Source organism: Sinohyriopsis cumingii, chromosome 1 (genome assembly GCF_028554795.1).
Source record: "Sinohyriopsis cumingii isolate HCF-2022 chromosome 1, ASM2855479v2, whole genome shotgun sequence".
Lineage (NCBI taxonomy): Eukaryota > Metazoa > Mollusca > Bivalvia > Unionida > Unionidae > Sinohyriopsis > Sinohyriopsis cumingii.
The window spans coordinates 190,837,508-190,860,483 of NC_142961.1; the positions used below are offsets into that span (position 1 = coordinate 190,837,508).

General features: G+C 38.6%; 1 protein-coding gene across 3 annotated transcripts in view; it reads left to right on the forward strand.

The window, feature by feature from the left end:
* Positions 1-268: 268 nt before the first annotated feature.
* Positions 269-22,976, forward strand: part of LOC149808577 (PHD finger protein 24-like) — a 28,623-nt gene continuing 5,915 nt past the window's right edge. Inside the window, exons 1-4 of one of the 3 annotated variants that reach the window (XM_089979441.1) lie at positions 269-287; positions 2,251-2,496; positions 10,537-10,722; positions 20,225-20,303. In XM_089979441.1, the coding sequence (XP_089835567.1) occupies positions 2,407-2,496; positions 10,537-10,722; positions 20,225-20,303 (355 nt within the window). In that variant the 5' untranslated portion in view covers positions 269-287; positions 2,251-2,406. Of the gene's footprint in view, positions 288-482; positions 1,278-2,250; positions 2,497-10,536; positions 10,723-20,224; positions 20,304-22,976 lie in introns of those variants that run through there. The other 2 variants (XM_089979425.1, XM_089979432.1) reach the window with 2 other exon arrangements.

A 22,976-nucleotide genomic window follows, 5' to 3' on the forward strand; every position in this document is an offset into this window, starting at 1 on the left:
CATGCATGTCAAGATAGCAGTGTATTTTACCGACAAGAAAATGTATGCACATCAAATCTGCATTAAAGGTTATTTATATTAAGCTGTCATCTGTAATAAAAAGCCACTATTTAGTGTTTAAGAGCACACCACCCCAACACCACCACTACCATGTTAGTGTAGAAAAGAGGCTCTATTCAACAAAGACTAGTTTTATAGACTCTTTTCATCACTTCACTCAGGAGAATGTTTAAGACAAGATGGGTGAATGTATTTTCTATGGATCATAAACAGTGGAGGAACTGACGGTAATGTAAAAAAAAATTATGAATCAAAATTGCAAAATTTTGCTTCCCTCAACTGCTTGAATTTGGCCCCTCTCCGCGGACTGAATTCTGCAAGCTACATTGCGGTTTTGGTTGCTGGACATATAGGATCACATAAGTCGCGTTCTTGTGGTAGTTATTGTTGTAGGTGCTGTTTGTGGTAGTGGTGTTTTCCCGAAAAGCTCAGTGATCATCACAAGCACTCCCTACACGCTGAGACAGCATAGCCAACTTTACGCATTTATACTTCCCTTTCCATACTGAATCAAAGTGGAACACATTGCTATAATTTCCTCTCCGCAGTAGTGATAATAAGAGAGGCAGAAGACGACTATCTATTTATGCGATAATCGCGTAGGACAACCTGCCGTCATTATGTCTGGTGAATTGATAAAAGCCCTTTTAATCAGTGGATATTTAGAAGGTCAGAATATGTCATGTATTGTTTGATGTGCGGTGTTTGTGTGTCGACAGTTGCACAGCGTCGACTTGGGGTAATTAGTCTTTTCTCGTTAAATTATAGAAGAAACAGCTGAATAAGTTTTAGTTACAAACGGAAATATCTGATATATGTTTGATTCGATTGGACTCCAGTGACGGGATGATATGTTTTGCACGATGTGACCAGCCTAGGTTACCAGTAGGAGGTCAAATGTTGGAAAAATCACTTCAAACTAGAACGTAAATGAACCATTGCAATTAAGTTTTATCAATTATCGATACATAGTTGAATAGTATCGGAGAAAAGTTGCCACCGGAAGAAAGGATCGATAGTTTAATTATTTCTGGGTGTTTTGTCATCGTTTACAAAGTGTCCACGGGAACACAGATTCGATTAATATGGGATCAGGGCCGTCTAAAAGAAATAACGTCAAAACGAAAATTCATACTGTGGCTAAGTTTCAAGCCATCAAAAAACACAGCCGTGGGCAAGAACCCGTCGGCAGCACGGAAACCAAAATAACAACTGAGGTAAGTTTCACGCATTGATGCCTAACTTTTAATTCACTGTTCCAAGATTTGATAAAAGACTAACAATTTTATTTTAAAAGTTTTCTCTGGAACCTGTGAGTTATTTGGGGTGGTGGTGTTTTTTTTGTTTTGTTTATTTCGGTTGGTGAGGGGGTGTTGGGTGGGGTCTTGCATGAAACGATTCCTGTTAGAAAACTTTCCGTGTGTTGGACGCCATTCAAGCATAGGTTAATGTCCTTCAGATCAACAAAAGTCGACACGAGCTTATGAAGTGGCATGTTTATTCAGACGCACGCATATCAGCAATGGCTGCTGTGAGAATCGAATTTACATCTTAAAAGAAACAAGAGTCCAAATGCTAAACCATCAGACCTTTTTTGTACTGGTTTACAGTTTCCTTCCTTTTTTGTTATTCATGTACACGCCGTACGTTATCACATTCTGAAATAAAGAATCGGTCGAATGTTTTCCTCTCTGGGTCGTGAAATAATTAATCTGCACATATGCCAGTTACACGTACTTGTTGAGAGTTAGCACGGCCCCTAATGTTATTTATTTCAATTACATGTAAAGATAGACTGTTTTCGAAGGGAAAGAAGGAGCTGGCCTGTACTGGTGTACTAGGTGGGAGAACACAGAATTTGAAGACCACAAAACTGAAAATAGTTGCACAAGCAATAAATCCTTGGGTCATTCCTAATGCAAACTATATATATATATATATATATATATATATATATATATATATATATATATATATATATATATATATATATATATATATATATATAGTAAAGAAGTGACCTCCAAAATCTTGATGGTGATAACTCGCTGCTGCCGAGGAATATAAAAGCGAAGTCAATGATAGTGACGCCAATTCAAAAAGTAATTTTATTTCCATCTTCACTTTAACTGTTTTATCTTCCGTTTCGCCTACAAATATTTAGTACGAATATTTGTTTGTTTGTTATAGACGACTTCGAAAGAGATTTGTCTTCAAATTAGCAAGAAAAGTATTACATCGGAGACAAATCAACCATTAGTTATAACAGACACCACCGCAGCATGGGAGAAACTGCGTGACGGACAGGTCCCAAGCTCAGAAAATCTTCCTCAAGTTCCCTTAACAATGGGTGACTTTAGAAAGGTTTCCAGACCAAAAGCAGTTGATGACAGTGACGATGAACCTTTTGATATACCATACAAAGCAACGGAAAGGGTACGTACCAAGTTAGTATTCGCATCAAACTTTACATTGACATAATCCGCCTATAGGATGTTTACCTAGGTAGCATTTTTATCAATACTTTAACTTTTAGATAATCTTCCTAAAGTCAGGTCATTGTGCTATCCTAGGTTTAAAGTTTTCACCTGGATATATGCCTCAGAGTTATTTGCTGAAGATACGCCGAATGGGTATGCATGTTTCGTACAAGTTAATTGGCACATAGTCGAGTTTCTCCTGACCTTTCCAACCACATTTAAGATATTTAGCATGTATGTTTTGACGTCAGGTCGGAGCGCACTGCCTATCGAAAAGCTGAATTCACAAAAAGCGCATGGATTCGGCATAGGGTAGCCGATTGCTACTGGACCTAGCAAACTTCAAGGACCATACATCCATTAAGGAAGATAATTAATCGTTTCAGAAATTCCGAGAATAACATTCCTGATCTCTAATTCATTAACAAACGAGGTGAAATTGTAACTCTTACTTAATAAGATCTGCTTTTTACTCACCTTAAGTACGTTTTCATCGGTAGACCAATGACCTTCCAAATCGATCGACCTACATGTCCGTGAGTCCAGAGGTCAGGTAATCAAATGATACCAATAAACACCCGTAATCAAATGATACCAACAAAAACACCCTTTGCAATGACAGTAATGTACTATTTGTAAAAAACAAAACTAGCGAAAGGGCACATAACTTTCAATATATTTATTAAAATAAAACCAGCCAGAAATCCGTCGCTGTTGTTACAACCTGGAGAAAAGCCCACGTAGAGAGCACGTCTGCGTGGTAGTCACGTGATACCAAATAAAATAACAAAAAAAGCGTTGACACCAGCTCTGCCTAAAGAATTTGCCTTTTTTCTTCTTTTTTTTAAATTTTTAAGGCCCAACGAAATTTCTCGAGTCGTAAATGTTAATTAGCTGTCGCACTTAGTTGTAGATTAAAAACTCGATACGCGAGCTAACGTAAACCTACAGCAATGTCTCAAGAAGCCTGTCATAAAGGTACATTTTTCATTGCGAATGTTTCCTTTTATGAGTGACCACCATACATAATACAACGAAAGGCTCGGTCGTATCCTTCGTGCCTACCATGGTCTTAAACAGAAGAGAATTGGTATCTTAATGTTTTAATCATTGAAGAAGCGACATTTTAAAAGAAGAACAACTGTAAACGTGCTTCTATTTCTGCGGCATGTTGGTCCTTAACTGATCAAAAAGAAGACCTAGCGTCAGCCAAGTGAATTTAAGGATCACAACAATTTATCCATACGTAAAAACTATTTCAATGCATATGATTTTAATTTTCATGTAATTTACATGACTGATCGAATATAAAGGTGCATGAAAGAATCGCGAGGAAAATTATATATGCTGTGCAAGCCTTCAAGTGTACCATAAAACCGAATTATTGAAAGGAAGGCAATACAACATGAACAATGGCTGAAAAATCTTTCATATATATTTCTCCTTTTCAAGATATTTAGTGTAGCATATGACACATCTTCAAGATGTTACTTCCCTTATCGCTCTTTATAAATTGAAATGTATTACATGTATTTCCTGGTTGCAATCTCATATCAAGAAGTGCTTATCACGCATCCGGTTGTACATGATAAATATAGTGTCTACACAACGAAGAGTATTTCTCTGTTGGACACCGAGCATGTTTTTAAGGGCTATTGGTAATGCACAAGTCAGTATAGGTGGGTAAGGATGGTACACTGGTTGTGACGAAATGGCCAAAAAATATGGTAATAGTGATGTCACATTTTTTAAGTTATGTATCGTGCAACATTTAGCAGTGCGCGTTCGCGCAGGTGTGTGTGTGTGTGTGTGTGTGTGTGTGTGTGTGTGTGTGATAGAATAACTTATAATACAGTACAATTTTGTACCTCTATTGTCCACATACTTTGATATAATCTACAGCAAGCAATAAGGTGTCTGTACGTAGTGAAAATGAAATGCCACTGACACTTATAAATAATCCATTTATTGTTAAGAAGAAGTGGATTTTGCATAAAACCTGGAGAAACTGAACACGATCTGTTTCCTACACATACTGTTTTCAAACAAAATGGTTTTTAGTAGATCCTGAATAACTTTGACATTAGGGCTTAAAAATAAAATGTACGAAGGCCTTTATTGGATATAAACAGCATTTTGTTATGAATACAATATCACAATTCTCAAAGTATTTTAATACTAATAATAACGACACTGTTTTAGTCCCAAATATTATGACTGATAATTCCCAAAATAAACATTAATATTAATATTTTCGTATTCGCTGCTCACATGTCTTTCTGTGCACTGATCACATGTCTTTCTGTGCACTGTACACTGATCACATGTCTTTCTGTGCACTGATCACATGCCTTTCTGTACACTGCTCACGTGTCTTTCTGTGCATGTTGTACATCTATCATTTTTTACCAATAATTGCTAATTCAGTTTAATTAATGAATCTTGTATTTATATCTCTAACCACTTTCTTGGTATCCAAGTGATGGGTTGGAAGCAAAATGCAATATTTTGGTCAAATTTGTATTAGACTACAAGCCACATTATGCCACCTCCGTGCATCCAGCTTTCTAAAGCACTCTGTGTCTTTGCAAATGACCACTCTGTACAACGATAAACACCCATTTACCCAGTATTCAAATGTCTAAACAACATAAACAATTAGCTTTCATAAATACAGAAAATTGTCACTAAATCACCGCTAATATGTATACAGCTAATTGTACAAATAAGTGCCAACCTTTTCCTATACGTGGCGTATTTGACACACCGTGGAATCCAATGTCGAAAAGCACATAGGCATTAATACATTTGTACATGTCATATTTTACCGTAATTAAGCATGTTGCGCAATATTAAGTTTAACGTTCACAATTAGTGATAATCGTGGCATCCAGTAGAACTGAACGAAGAACCATCTTGTGAAGTATGCAGCTGCTCGTATATTTTACCGGATCAGTTTGTCATTTTGTCAAAGTTGTCGTTTTTCTTAATTTGAATCACACTCATGCTTTGCATAGAATGCCATCTCATCCACTAGTGAAACATATATTACAACTACACTATTTTTCATACTTACAAGAAAATTCAAAATGTATCCCATTTATGCATACATATTAAGTTTGTTTAGGATATTCAGCTAATGGAAAGTACTTTTCATTATCTTTTGACGTATATTAAGGTTGAAAGACTGACGATACCCGCAGATATAGATTTCGGCGATTAATATTTTGAGAACTACATGCGGTGAAAGTGGAGATGAAAAGAAGTAAAATGTAAATATACAATTTTTGTAGTATGTATTTCAGAAATCTTTGGAAATTCTCTTTTGCTGTTGTCAGTACCGACCGTAACCGTACTTTAAATATGGAAAGTTTGATAACCATTGGGTTACCTTTATACATGTAATTTGATTGCTATGCAAGAGACCAGGTTGCCTGGAAGAAGACAAATATGGCAGCCCCTTTTACATGACATGGTGATGCTTGCCAGCTGCATTGTAGGCAAGGTCCAGTGTATATGAAAAATGCATCTTGCTTAGTCTTCTATTATCAAGATTTGTACAATGCATAAGATCAATTTCGTGATCTATTGCGCGTAAAATGCAATATCGAATTGCCTATTTGAGTTCATATAAATATATTTTCCGCACAACAGATTATCCCTGAATATTTAAAAGACATTTGCTTAAGTTTTAAAAAATTCTATCTGTTCACGTATTAGGCAATATACGTGATACTTGCTTTATACCGTTATCAAAGAAAAACGGAGGAGGAGAAACAAACGGTTATAGGTCAATATTTCTCTAAACTTCAGTATATGTCTCTCTTTCTTCCTGCTCCACTTTCTTATAGATCTCTCTCTCTCTCTCTCTCTCTCTCTCTCTCTCTCTCTCTCAGCAGCAACTAGGGATCTGTAGCCGACCATTTTCAGTATGATATAAGAAAGTCATGTTTTTATTTTTTTCTCTTTCAATTTAAGTCATTTGATGTATTCGGATTTTCTCTGCTTAGTTTGAATGATTAATATTTTTCTTTGGATGAGAGCTATATCAACTGATTCGCCGACACTTGTGTCGGATAGAAAGGGTTACAGTCATGGTTGACCTTCTGTGGCCATCTGATGTATGACATGGTCAGCGTTACCTGTTTTCATCGCCATTTTTTATTTAGCCGTAGTCAGAACTAGTTCTTCGAATACGGGCCCATGCTTTGGAGGAAGCGGTGAATATGTTTTATATATCTATGGATATTGACAGTTTTTTGCATCAACGTTAAACTAATATAACTTTATAAATTATATAATAACGTCACTTAGTAACCAGTGTGAAGACATCGGCCTATGATGTATGCTAGCCAATTTAGGCAGAGAACTACGATGCACGCGAAATCGACCGAACCATTGACCTTGCTATGAAATTATTGTGAAACAGTATAGCTCTATTACGATGAATTGGATTTGTGAGCCACTGGCGACAATCCACCACACACGCTTATCACCCATAACTAACTGTTTGAGGTTCGGCTAGAGTTGTCTGCTCTTTAACTGAAACGCCATATTGCACCGTATGTTTATCGTGCTTGAAGTAGTGTAGCATGTTTGATGTGTTTGGCCGGAAATGTGAGCTTGTCTGTTCCTGAAATGCTGTGTTTTGTTTTGCTTGATAAATATATTGATATAGAGGTACATCGACGTGGTGTATTATAACGTGTGTATCTCAGAGAGAAGCCATTTGATGGCACAAGAGAGATCCTATGTTTAAAAGGTGAAAAGAGTCTAGTCTCAGACGGTAATATGAACAGAGAATAAAAGGAATGAAAAGTGTATAGCAAGCAGGTGAAATTAACATTAGGCCGCCATATTGTGGGTTTATAGCGTCATGATATAATGTTTAAATTGTTTCATGCGTTTTCACAGGACGAGTCTGTCCCGGCTGGAAATGTAATATATCAGGTCTGCCTGCCCTTCTACTGAAATGAATATTACGACCAAAGGTTATCATATATAGGGTTTTCTGGCCTTTAACAAGAAATTTAATGATAAGACTTCACATGCTTTTTAAAAGCAAAAATCAACTAGAATTTAAAACCTCAATAATAAAATTAACTTCCCTAGCCTCCTACCAGTGTTTGAACTGCATCCTCAAAAAAGCTCTGAGTATGGTTATTTAACTTATGAAACATATACTATAAAGAACAACAGAAATATATGTAGATTATATATTAAATTTATTAATTTGTTTTTAAAGTCAGCCAAATATGGCCACTGTTTACTTATTAATTTTTCACTTTGGTTTTATTATTTCTTTTAATATCGTATGATTTACGACGTATAGATTAAATTTACTTAGTATACCTAAATATTTAACTGCCCAAACAGACTGATTACTCATTTTTCCCCAGTTCGCCGCAAATTTAGCTGTCATCGGACCGGCGGGCCGACAGCAGTTTCTCACGCTGCGTATGAGTCATACTCATTTCAGATAGAGGACAAACAAAGTCAAATTTCTGCGCAAATACATTGTCACACTGTTACATGCAGACTCATCCTATGACAAAGCTCTGCACAGATGTTTAGACAATACATTGTCCCTATTCGCTTTGAAAATGGGGGCCAAATGTTCAAGTCACCTTTGGCTCTGTAATATTGTTTTGTCAAGTGGCACAATATATTCCCATATACATACACAAGTCCGTGCAATCATACATAAAACTCAACCTGAAATATTGTGATGTGTTTAAACTGCTTCGACTGAATGAATCTCAGATGTAATGATGGTCGCGTATGCCACTCCTCTGTACGACAGACTCTCTAATAGGTACATCATGGCGACCAGATATATTTCTGGGAAGAAGAGCTCATTTTTATAGCGAGCATAGTTGGATATTTAGCGTTATTAAAATTAAATTTAGCAAATCTTTGATTGTAGCAATTGTAGCAATTTAACTTTTTAGCGACATAAAATTGTAGTAATTTACTGATGAACACAATATATACCCCTTTGTTGTAGTTTGAGCTTAATTAAATCGATTTGTGCTAAGATGTTACGTCAATAAACCCTGAGGAAATGATATATTGTCATTTTATTCTTACACACGATACTGTTAATCTGTAAATAAAATGAAGCAGTGTCCGTATTTGGGATGTTAAACCATTACTGTAATGCTCACGTGACCACAGGTAAATGTCATCCTCCATCACTAGCGAAAGTACGGAATCCCAGGTGTGAAGCAATCAACCAACTACAGTCCAGGGAAAAGTTTCCCAACTAACTGCTGTTTGAATGAGGTCACCATTGTGCGCATGACGTCAGAGAATAACAAAACAGGAGTCACAGATTTACTAGTTAGCGGCTTATGACATTGGCTTGCCAATTTAGATCGGGCACTTGTAAACAATGACCGGTCAATCATTAGTATAATATTGCATTTATAAATTTTTGGGGTAATACTGTATGAACCAGGTCTGTCTGGGCTATTTGTCTGGTTCGTTTTAGCGGGACTTCAACTCATTACTCGCCATATCAGGTCTGTCAAATGTGCGCTATGTGCCTTACCTAAAGATATAATGTTTCAACCGATGGTTTACCATCTAAGCTACAGCAGCTCCAAGACCTGTCTGCGTAGAAGTCGACGTTTCTGTCATACACACATTGTCATCTCATAAATTTTAGCTTGCATAAAATTTAGTGACAATTAATTTGCTTACTAAATCTGAAGAAATAAAACACATGATCCTTAAAAAGTTTGACCCATAGCAAATAATGTTTAGACGTTTGGTTAGTACCAAAGGGGCTCGTTACAAAAGCAATTAAGAGTATCGATCAAGGACGGGGATCCAACCAGTACCAGTGTAATACAAGAGAAGTCACAACTCCTCACCCATCTGTATTTCCAATCCTGCTAGCTTGTCTTTTTTCGGGATTGACGGAAAAGCAAGTTAAAAACAGAACAGTCCCAAAATTTACGTCACATACTGACAATAGTTAAAGGAGCACTACAAAATTCCAGAAAACTCTACGAAATTGCAGTCCTTATAAAACCACAACTCTCTGACCCATAAAGTACATTTAGCTTTACATAGATACCCTAAGCCAAACTTACATATTTTTGAAAAGCGTTGAAGTAGTTTTTAAATTCTTTAAATCGTGCACATGAATATACGAACAGCTGCGGCTGTTTACGTACAAGCTGATGATTCCGTGTAAATAGAGATGATGTGTTTTGTATAAGAACCTTCTGTAACGATGATCTTAGCTCCATCACAGAGACAGAGAAAGAAGAAATAGCAGATAGCACAACACATACAACAGAACTAGAAGCCCACAGTCTATGGGAAATGACTTGAAATCTTTCGTTACTAGAGAAAGATGGACGTTTCAAAACAATTAATAGCAACATACGATTAATGTTGTTGTTCTTTAGAGTTTGGCGCCATGCCTCAGTGCATGATAGGCTGTACATGGTGGCCAGTATAACTTGTGGAGGATGAATGCAGTGAAAACTCCGGTAAGCACCACCGACCCCAGTGAAATGCCTGGCAATTTTCTTACTCGAACCCACGCAGGTAGAGGTGAGAGCGCAATGATAGGTAAAGGATGACGGCATTAATTGCTAACTACATCACCAGAAACTGTATATAATGCCATTAGTATTGTTTAATTCAGAAAACTGTTACTATAAACTCCAAGTCAGTTGCTTTGCTCAACATTTTATTGCGCATTGCATGTGCTGCAGATTAATTAAGCAGAGCACCACACCTCTCTCCACCATCCATGGCCTCTATCACTTGACTAATACTCATAATTTCTTTTGTAACGAGCCCATATGGTGTACTAACAAGTTTAACACAGTGACTTAGATGTTTGTATAGTACAAGCAAGGTAAAAACTCTTCGATTTAAATAAAATGTGTAGTAGCAGTGGTTTGGAATTTACAGGTATTACTGTACTTTTAATATGTTAAAAACAACAGCACTAAAATCTGTGTTTCTGTAATAGGTTTTATCGGAGGAAACTTGCCATATATGCGGGGTTTACACGGGATGCGAGGTATTTCCGTGCCGGATCTGCAACCGAACCTATCACACGACCTGCCTACAAAAGATCGGTCGCTGCCAGAACGGGGCTGCCGTCGCCATCCTGAGAAAAGCAACAACGCCCTCTGGCTGGTCCTGTTACACCTGTGTAAGCGTCTTGTATATACAAACTTCTGAAATATTTTTTGCTTAAACATGTAAAATGTGAAATTTGATATAATGAAAAGATTCATTATCGTGGGAAATTAATATTTATGATATACTACTACTACTACTAATGATAATAATAATAATAATAATAATAATAATAATAATAATAATATTATTATTATTATTATTATTATTATTATTATTATTATTATATCAGAGGTACGAGTCACGCACAAAATCAGTAGAAACGAGAAAACTGTTGCAAATCTGCTTAAAAATGCTTGCTGTCATTTCTATGCATATCAATAAAATTAAGCTTACATGTATAATAGCATTTGCGGATAAGTTTCACGATTATCATGTGCAGTCTCGTTTACAAATATCATATAAAACTTCCGCACAATCCTCTAATTCGAATTTAGGTTGAATATAGCTTATTTTAAAACAGCGAAAACCAGTAGTTGAGTCAAAGCCAACAGAGCATAGGTGGCTGACCTTGTGTGACGTTAGTTGCATGCATTGCACTGACGTACACTGCATAGACGGTTGAGAGACAAATTACAGTATAATAATATAGTATAGTGCCATCAGCACTCGCTGGATAATTTTGTTGCGAATTAATGTTTTGAAATCATATATGCTTTATCTGTTGTTTTTTTTTAAAAATCATATCGCTTTGCCCGGTGATTTAACAGCCTCGGTTTTTATATTAGAGCCGCCATACATAGCCTTTTTTTCTCCCTCTCTAAGCTATGATCTACAGGTCGGTAACCATTTAGAACTACTTTTCCGCTCAATTGTAGAGTTCTGCATGACAAGTCATATGCCCCCTTTACTTTAATTATCATTTTTTAGCACATACAATACAATATTACAGCTTGCACAGCGTTCCATTCCAAAGAGTCTGGCGTGCCACTATTGGCACGCGTGCTATTAGCTGCGGACATCTAAAGTTCAGATGACCCATTGACCGATAAATCAACCACTCATCCGTGATGATATTGATTTTCGGTTTAGGGGCAGATATCACCTATTCCTTAAAAGCTGCAAATATATGGATATCGTCCATCAGTATCAACACATATTTGATGGTTGATTTATCGGACTAGATGACCAAGAGATCAAAACAGCCTTATGACAGTGATTGATATTTGTTCTGAACGGGTATCAGCTGTGGGGAGTTTACTAAAGATAGCGATGAACTAATGTTAATTAGGTAAAAACTAGTAGCGAGAAAACCTTTCAGTCTAGTGTATGTGTGTCTGTCTATATATGTTTGTATGTGAGTGTGATCTGTCTGAGGTACAACGACATCATGGATATATGGACTCATTGTGTCTTTTGCGCATTAGTTGCATGTGTTATGTTTCTGAGATGGAAAAGATTATTCATTTTTATATTGTCACTGAATGGAAAATAAGAGTACAAAACATAAACATTTTTAACGGCAAACAAGTACCACGAACGAAAAAATATTCAGATAAACGTTATGAACCCTTGCTCGTCTTTCTTCGTTCTTTTCCATGATGAAGTATGCGCATTATACTGGAAGTAAATTGCAGTCACCATAGGAACTTCCGGTGCCACGGATTTTAAACTGCTAGACAACAATAAGCAGTTTCGTATGACTGGCCATGGTGTCACTTGAAATTGAAGAAACATCAATATTTTTCTCTCCGTCGTTATTTATATTTATAGTGGTTCAAGGACGTATGATTTTGTGCTGTGCAACGAGTGTTGTGCATCAGTATATTTGTGTCAGCCGGGCTCGAGATTAATATTTTGGCCTAAAATGTGCATGAGCAGTTGTTTATTTTCTTCAGGCTCTCTTTTAACCAAAATTGTCATGGTGACCACTTCTGTGGAAACCGACCCGTTCATGTTTCTTTTTTCTCTTCATTAAAGTAATATCCGGAATTGTATATGATAACCTCACATTTTGTTTAGCATATGTTCTTTACAGTGTTCAAAATAGCAAGTAATAGGAATTTTCAGGAATTGTCTGGAGGGGTGGGGGTGAATCAATAAGGAGTAATCATTAAGAGATCACATTTGCCATGCCAGTCTTAATCATAATTTGACAAATCTGAATATGTATACATGTTGATGGCTAGGGGAGGGGTGTTACAATTTTTTTTTATAGAGTTTGACTTCAAAGCTGTGGGCATACATCGTCGACAGTGGTTGTGGCCGATAACTGTTTAGTGTTACTTTAGTAATGGAAAATGTCGTCACGCAGCCACATGACCTTTCATTGAGTTGTGTAAAAGTTGGGAAAAGCACACGACATCAGTGTTGACTACAGCTACTGGCTACTGTTTTTTTGTCGAAAACATGGAGTTACTGTGGAACTATCATTGTAGAAAGTATTGACAAAAGCCTCCTTTCAAAATATTCAGTAGTATAAGTTGGAAATTTTCATTCATTGAACGATTTTGGAAGAATATTTTGTACTGCCGTTATAAACTCTGTGCCCACTGGTTTACTTTTGTTTGGAGGGTGCTCTCCATGGTTGATCTTTTCAGACCTTTTAGGGAGGCCCTTCTACCCTACTTGTGGTTGTATATGTGCTATGTTGTTTTCATTTATTTATATTTTTCCATCTTTTATATGAGTTTCATATTATATGCATTATATATATCTTGTCTTTTTTATTTTTAAAAAAATTAAAATTAGGATGAAAATCTGTTCAGGGCATTCGTCGTCTTCTAAGAGGTATGTTTCATTCATTTTAGCCTCTTGTTCTTTCTTGTGTCTCTTCATTGCTCTCCTTCTACGTCTGTCTCTGTTTTCTTCTTATGACGATGTTGTCTGCTTTGGTTCTGTTGTAACTTTCTCTTTTGATGTCATCATTGTACTTTTCTGATTTTCCAACGTATATTCCGGGCAATCATCGAAGTCTTCCAGATATTTCTCAATCTGTTCATCCGTTACGCCTGATTGTGCTGGTTGCATTGTTTCCGTTGTCAATGTTGTTTTTGCTGTTGTTTTTGTCTCATTGTTACTCTGTTTTTCTCCTTGTTCCATTATTTGCTCTGGTTTTTGTTCCTTCTTCATAACCGGTTGTGTTTGTTTCCTTTGTTTCTCTTGGATTACATCTGATTTTGGTTTCTGTATTCCTGCTACTTGTTTCTGTACTTTCTTGTGTTGTTGTTGTTGCTGGACTTGTTGTTTTGAGCTTTCTGTTTCTTGCTTTTTGTATTGTTTTTGTCGTTCTATCTCATGTTTCAGTTTTTCCTGTTGTTGAGATTGTTTTGTCCAGTTTGTTGTCTTTGCTGCTGCATTTCTTCTAACCTTTGTTTTTCCTCATTGTGTTGCTGTTTCTGCTTTTCTAATTGTTTCTGGTTTTGTTGTTGCTGTTGTTGTTTTTTGCGCTGGCGGTTCTTGCTGTTGTTCTTGTTGCCTAATTGTCGGGAAGATTTCCAGCTTAGCTGTGTAGGTTTGTTTTCATCTCCCTGAGTTGGTTTCCACCGGGTTTTGCAGGCATTTATGTGGGGTGAGCCCCGTCTCTCCGCATCTGTTACATTTTCTGTGATGTATACACCCCTTTGCGCAGGCATGAAAAAACTGTCTACTGTCTACTGTTTACGTTCGACTCTGTCAAACCCTGCAGCGATGGGAAAGGGGCGAAAACGGCAGGTGAAAGATGTCACTGTAAGCCGCAGTCTCAATCCTGCATGCAGGCGACTCAGGCTTTTGGCTGTCTGGTGTTGATCCGGAGACGACACCATCACCCGGCAGCAGTCCGAGTGACCAAGCAGCCTTTTCTACGGATAGCACTGCTTGCTCCGCATGGAGAGGGGCATAGAAAAGGTGGCCTAATCAAAGCTCGTCTCCTTACCCCCACCCAGTTGGTCTGCCTCAGCCAACGGGCATCTTCCAACACCGTCGAAACTTAACAGAAAAAGCAAGGCATGTCCCACCTGATTCACATCGTGGCAAAAGACTAAAACTGGCTTGTTGAAACATCAGAACAATGCTAGACTCAACCGACAGCAACAGACCAGGACGACGCTCTGCCTTAATCGCACACGAACTCTCTCGCCTTGCTGTTGACATTGCTGCACTTAGCGAAGTCCGCCTTTCAGAGGAGGGAAGTTTGAGAGAACTCGGCGCTGGATACACCCTGTACTGGTCAGGAAAACCAAAAACTGAAAAACGACTTTTCAGGAGTCGGTTTCATGGTCAAGGACACAATCGCCACCAAATTAGCAAACCTTCCCACTGGCCACAACGACCGCATCAAGTCCATGCGTCTCCCGTTAGGGAACCGACAACACGCCACACTCTTCAGTGTATATGCTCCAACACTCCAAACAGATCCTTCTGAACAGGATAAATTCTACGCTGACCTGCGCAGACTTATCAAGAGCGTCCCAGAAAGCGACAAAATAATCATCCTCGGAGATTTCAATACCAGAGTGGGCCGAGACTCAGAAGCCTGGAAAGCCGTCCTTGGGAAATATGGCGTGGGTGGCTGCAATGACAATGGGTGCCTGCTTCTTGAATTTGGAGCAGAATTACAGCTCACCATCGCAAACACCGCATTCAGCAGAAAGACAGCCTGAAAACTACCTGGATGCATCCTAGATCAAAACACTGGCACCTAATCGATTACATTATAGTACGCCAGAGGGACTTAAAAGATGTCCTTCATACCAGAGTGATGCCCACGCCAGAGGGACTTAAAAGATGTCCTTCATACCAGAGTGATGCCCACTGCAGAGTGCCACACAGATCATGGTCTTGTCCGATGCGAGCTCGACTTCCACTTCAAGCCTAGGAACAAACAACAAGGGGGTACCGCGAAAAGGAAGCTCCAGATAAAAATCCTGTTGTATGAAGACGTCAAGGCAGATTTTCAAGAGAGCCTGCAGTCTAGACTTGAAGAACTTAATTGTCAGCCAGATCTACCTCCGGAAGAGATGTGGAGTCACATCAAGGGTGACATTCTGCAAACCTCAGAAGAAATCATTGGATTCACCACTAAGAAAAACAAAGACTGGTTTGACGAAAATAACCAAGAAATCCAAGAACTGCATGCTAAAAAGACATCAGTGTACCAAGCCCATCTCGCACAACCATCCTGTCCACAGAAGAAAACAGCCTTCCGCCTTATCTGCAGCCCCCTCCAGTGCAGTCCCCGAGACATACAAAATGAAAGGTGGACAAAGCTTGCAGAAAGAACCCATCTGTACGCTGAGACTGGTGACTACAAGGGGTTCTATGAAGCGCTGAAATCAGTGTATGGTCCTTCATTCCTAATACAGAGCCCCCTACAGAGTGCAGATGGCCAAGAGCTACTCACTGACAGGGAATCAATCCTGAACCTCTGGTCAGAGCACTTCCACACCCTCTTCAGCATTGGCCATACATTCCAGGAGGCAGCTTTTGATCGCATCCCACAACAGCCACCTAAGATGGAACTTGATGAGGCACCCACACTGCAAAATACTGTAAAAGCCATAGAACAACTGAAGACAGGAAAGGCTGCATGAAAAGATTGTATCCCACCAGAGATATGGAAGAGAGGAGTCCTAGCATTGCACACAAAACTCCACGAGTTATTTGTTTGCTGCTGGTAGCGAGGGAAACTTCCACAAGACCTCCGAGATGCAGTCATCATCACCTTGTACAAAAAAAAGGCGCAAAAGTCTGACTGCTCAAACTACCGTGGGATAACTCTGCTCTCCGTTGCAGGCAAAATCCTTGCTAGAGTGTTGCTGAACAGACTGGTGCCCACCATTGCAGAAGAACATGCTCCAGAGTGTCAATATGGCTTTAGACCCAATAGGGGCACAACTGACATGGTGTTCGTCCTGAGACAGATCCAGGAAAAATGCCGAGAACAAAACAAAGGACTGTACATCACATTGGAGGACCTGACGAAGGCATTTGATACGGTGAGCAGAACTGGACTGTGGAAAGTCCTTGAAAAGTTCGGCTGTCCTCCAAAATTCCTTACCATGGTCATCCAACTACATGAAGACCAGCTTGGTCAGGTCAGAAACAATAACGATCTGTCACTGACCTTCCTCATTGTCAATAGCGCGAAACAAGGCTGCGTTTTAGCCCCCACACTGTTCTCAATCTTCTTTAGCATGATGCTCAGAAAAGCAACAGAAGACCTTGATGACGAAGATGGTATCTATATCCGATTTCGGACTGATGGCAACCTCTTAAACTTAAGGCGACTTCATGCCCACACCAAGACCTTGGAAAAACTGATTAGAGACCTTCCCTTCCTAGACGATGCCGCCCTTGCTGCCCACACGCAAGCTGCCTTACAGCGCGTAACACCCTGCTTTACAGAAGCTTGCCAGCGTTTTGGTCTTGAGGTCAACCTAAAGAAAACTGAGGTACTTCACCAGCCTGTTCCAAAGGAAGAGTATCGACCACCAAGCATCTTCAATGAACAGACAGAGCTGAACGTAGTCCACCAGTTCACCTACCTGGGCTGTCTGATATCCTCTGATGCCAAGATTGACAATGAAATGGACAATAGACTGGCCAAGGCAAACAGCCTCATTCGGCAGACTCTACAAACGAGTCTGGCACAACGCCAGTCTCAAGAGAGATACAAAGATCAGCGTTTACAGAGCTGTCGTACCGACCATCCTCCTATATGGCGCCGAATCCTGGGTCACCTACAGCCGTGACCTCCGCATCCCTGAACGCTTCCATCAGCGCTGCCTCCGCACCATCCACAACATCCACTGGAGTGACTTCGTCACCAACACTGAAGTCCTCAAACAAGCAGGGATCACCAGCGTTGAGGCCACGCTCATGAAGATACAGCTTCGCTGGGCAGGGCACGTGTCCAGGATGGAGGATCATCGCCTGCCAAAGATCGCATTGTATGGTAAGCAGTCAACTGGCCACCGTGATAGAGGAGCACCTCGAAAGAGATATAAAGACACCCTGAGAAAGACCCTCACCACCTGTGGCATCGATCACCGCCAATGTGCATCACAAGCTGCTGACCGTGAGAGCTGGAGACGCACAGTTCACCAGGCGGCTGACACTTTTAAACAAAACAGACGGACCATCTTGGAGGAAAAACGATGGCGAAGAAAAAAACCGGGAACCATCGGCAGCACCCACCACAACCCAGACATTCCCCTTCAGCCTCTGTGGACGAACGTGCCTGTCTCGTATAAGACTCGTCAACCACCAGCGCGTGCAATAGACATGGACATACCCTTTCCTAATCTTCGTAAGCGAAGTCAAGCCAACAACACCCCTTGTACCAAGCTTTTGTCAGAAATCTGTGCAAGTTGAACGCACTAGTTTCGACTTTTCAATTTCCAGTATTCAAATCCATTTATATATGGAAAATTTTGGAACGTTCGCCAATCTAGATTTTTATACCTTTATACCAAATTTGTTTTCAGAAAGGTCGACCGTGTCTTCTAAGGGTATTTACATGGGGATATCTGATAATTAGAGTTCTCCTGTTTCTTTATCTTTTTTTAGGAGTGGTACTGGGTTTTTAACTACTATCGTCTCTCCCGATATATTTAGTTCTCCAAACTGTAATACCGGAAAGTTCCTTTTTGGTCTTATTATATATCCCTCATATCCTTTTCTGCTTATCGAGTAAATTTGTTGCAGGATGTCCGGGTTCTTGGTTTAGGGGTTATTATTACTGTTGAAGTAGTAGGTACTCTTTCTCTCGGTATGTGTCTCATATCCAATTCTAGTATGTCCTCCTGATAATAGCATTCAAGGTATGACCCTTCTTCAGTCTCTGCTCCTCTTGTTTTGAAATATTTTTCCAGGTTTCTTATTGCATTGTGAGCAGCCGCCATATTTTCTCTCTTTCCTAGCTTTGTAGTATTCACTCTCTGTATCCTTTTTCTGTAGATTCGTGTAATTCTTGTATATTTTTATACCTTCGTATAATATTACATAGATTCTGAATTCTATCCGGAAAGAAAGTTACCTTGCGCTCTGACGAGCAGTCTTGGTTGCCAATTGTTTTCTCAGAGCCTTTCCTCAGGTGGACCTTCTCACGGTTTGCTTTGTCCGTGCCATTGCCAATAATAAAGTAAGACTTTACTTCTCAAGATGGAGTATCACTGCTTTACGGACAAAGCATGGGTGCGTCATACGATTTGATTGCAAGTAGAATTACACCTACGATTTGCATAACGTCACATGCGCGTTCATAGCATGTGGAAAGTAATCAAGTACGGAGTAAAGAATCAAAGAAGTCCGAAACAGAAAACCAGAAAAGAATGTTGTTTAACTGGACCACTGTGCAGATGATACTTGTTACCAAAAGACCTCATTTCAATCACTCTTACTACTTCTGCAGAATTAGTCTTTTGTATCCTTGTTCAGATACTGATTTGTATTCATTGTTCAAACCAAAATGTCGATAATAATTAATATCTGTTCGACAGTTGTAAATTGCCGGAAACGGGATCGCTGAAGTTTGTCGCAATCATGAACTGAAGCAAGATGGTGGAAAGGAGGTCGACATCTTTGAATTTAGATTACCATGTTTGCCAATGAATAAGAACATATTTCTATTGATTAGTTCTTGATCAGAACACAGTCCTTTAGTCAGACCACCAACTATCACCCCGGCTTGCTCTGCGGTCTCTAGATCAGGGATGAGCAATAATTTTTGCAGGGGTGGTGTGGGTGGTGGCCACTCTACAAATTTGGTAAGTCATCACATTGCAATTAATAAAATTACCTCACAGTTTGCTGTATAAAAGCCACATTATGTTCTTTACACAACAAATTAAATACACTTAATAACAATTTGCTGAATACACGTTTGTCTAAAGTTATTTTATGAGGCAATTCATTATTGTAAATGCCGGAGATCGCGGGTTCGCACCCTAACCGAGTCATACCAAAGACTTATAAAAATGGTACTAACAGCTGCCTCGCATGGCGCTCAGCATTATGAGGTTAGTTTTAGGACAGGTCGGCCTGGTGACAGGATAATTGACTGGGTTGGACATGATGCTACATGTCTGCGACATGATACCCCAATCTAGGTATCACTATAAACTGCCACACTGCAGACATTGTAGTGATATAACTCAAATTGTTAAAGGTGCCTTAAATATAGCACACACACACACACACAGATTATTGTAAGCAATTTTGTCGGCCAGGTATAGAAATGTTAGACGGGGCGTATTTTGCCGACCAAGGTTCTAGATCATTTGACTTGATGGACAATGTACAAGCCTAGACATGGTACCATGTGCATCCTTATTTTATAGTACGATGACATTTTTCCACGGTGCTGAATTGCAAAGGACACGCTGACGAAGCAAACATGGACTTATCAGTTATCATGCCAATGTATGTCTGTGCCACACGGTCATAAATATAAGATTTTTTTCTTGATTTCTTCATAGCTTTTCGTATCTCACAGCCAATCTATCTTATCAATGGCCCGTCAGCCTATGATAGATAGATCGATTGTGTGACTAGTAATTGTAATACATATATCTTAATTTTGTTTTATCAAGGATGATCTCAGTACTCTTTTGACTGAAGAAGAATTGAGGATACTAATTGACACATTCGACAAATATGACGTCAACAAAGGTAATAATGTGTTTTACATACCTCTAAAATGGCATGCTACGTTGTCATTCTCATTTAGGCCTCGAATAGTGACTGTATAAGCCCTGCGACGTTCCGCCAAAAACTAGTGATACATGCATTTAAGAGATAGTTTCAGGTCAAGACAGTTTTGTCCCTTATGGTGTCTTATATATATATATATATATATATATATATATATATATATATATATATATATATATATATATATATATATATATATATATATATATATATATATATATGAGTGTGTCATTTACGCCTGATAATTATGTGTATCCTTGCGTATAAAAAGTATTGTCCTTGACAAACCCAATACGCATTTCTTGAAAATATTGTTAAAGCAAGGAGCTGAGGAATATATGTTTTGTATGTACGCTGTATCAATGATATACCACGATATGTATACATTTTTCATTAGAATGAAACTAGGCTTTATAAAAAAAATTATGCAACTTATCGATATGCAAAACTGATTGTGAGCAGCCAAAAAAGGCACAGAACTACATTATTTAGAGGACACACTCGGTGGGGATGTGGGTGAATTCACTCGGTCAATACTCAGTTGCCCGTAGTCAGTCTTAACTCCGTTCACAAGTCAAATATGTGTATTTGTATGTGATATAAATAAAATACATGTCTAGTATGTACGCTGTTATCAATGATATACCACTCGTTGAGTAAACTGTTCATTAAAAGGAAACTCGGTTTGCGGATATATAGTTCTGCACTTGCGTTGAACGCTTCGGCGCTGACCCACAGATCTTTGCAGAGGTGCTCCGATTGAGTTGGTATGACTCCTTCCTGAACCGATTAGCTTTTCCACTGTGCTCCTCTCTCTTTCGCTAAATCCAGTGTGGGGCTTCTTCGAACTGTTTGCCCAAATCGGTGACTAAATTCCTTCGGCTAGGTCCTATAATCCTAATGACTCCCAAGGCCAAACGGTCTGTGATGCAAAGTCACATCTTATTTCCACCGGCAGATTCAAGGTCTTACATCCATTCTACTTGCACTCATGGATGAGTGGTTGATACTTGGCTAGTTTCCTGTTATTGGCCTCTCCATTCTAATTTTCCATGGCATCTTTAGTTCCAACAAAATCACCTTTTTCGTACCACCTGGATTCCTCTTGCTTCCGTCATTTGCCTTTAGGTCAGTCCTCTTCTCGCAAAGCTAATGATATGACCTCTTTTTGCATGATGTTTTTTCTCCTGGTTATATCCATTTTGGCAGCAATTTCAGCAAGCACTTGGTATTGGCGCCAACGATGACGACCATCTGTCACATCTACGTTGCAGGATGACAGCACGTGCTCTAATTTTGCAAGTCTTCAACAAAATTTACAGCTTGGATCATTAGTTAGTTCTAAAGTACTAATCTGTATAACCGAATCCATAATCTTCAACAGACTAGTTCAGTCTATTAACACCAGCAAATACACGTACCAAAGTCCCAGCTCCAAGATGACAAAGAATTCTCACGCCAAAATTAATTATTCAGCATATGATTGTGATGTCTTACCTCCCATTCGAAATAATTGTGAGCATAATTATAGTTTTAGGGTCGGACGATGACACTCAATTATTAGTAGTCCTACGTATTTACTGGACTATACCCGAATAGCAGGCTTTTAATACAGACTTTACTTGTGTAAAGCACAACATTAAAATCTATAATAGATGGTCAAGTAAACAATCCTTTAAGTAGAATATGACTTCGTCTCGTCATTACACGAATAAGACTCCGTCCATTCGCCCATTTGTTTGTGTGCTCTTTTGCTTTATCATTATACCGATACAAGTTAACCCGTTTGTTTGTGTGTTCTTTTGCAATTTCTCTTTGAAATGTGATGTATAATTTACTTCTTAACTCTATGTACGAAACAGAGTCATGTCTGCTACAAATGAGAATTTGGATGTAAAATTATCAAAATCTTACAAATGACCAATAGAATAGATATTTTAAAGATAATGAATTCATTAAATCAACTTATATGTATCCTTTCTTTGTGTTACTTATGACCAGCTTAATACTTTGACCAGTATCATATCGTCTGAGCCAAGTAAAACCTGTCACACGTTTATTCAAATGTGCCGCCATTTGTAAAAGCGATCAGTAGGTTGACCTGGTACATATGGGCCTTTCTCAAAGCTTAACATGTACTATTATATGTACTTGCTCAATGACATACAATTGTGCTGGTGTTTTTAATTACTAAATTTAGGCTAACAAGTTTTTATAATTAAAATAAATCCATGGTGATTTGGAAACTAATCAATACATTAAAAATCTTAAAATGTTTGCATGCAAATTCAACATTTCTGACATTGAATGGATGGCAAGGAACTATTGGTTCTCCTCCTTCTGTCATATTTTATCCTTATATGCTAGGTAACATCACGTACCAGTATACATAAAATTAGTCATTTTGTCTTTATATGAAAGACATCATTGTACCAATATATATCAAATTAGTCATTTTGTCTTTATATGAAAGACAACATTGTACAAGTATACATAAAATCAGTCATTCTGTCTTTATATGAAAGCCAACATTGTACCAGTATACATAAAATCAGTCATTTTGTCATTATATGAAAGCTAACATTGTACCAATATATATAAAATTAGTCATTTTGTCTTTATATTAAAGCT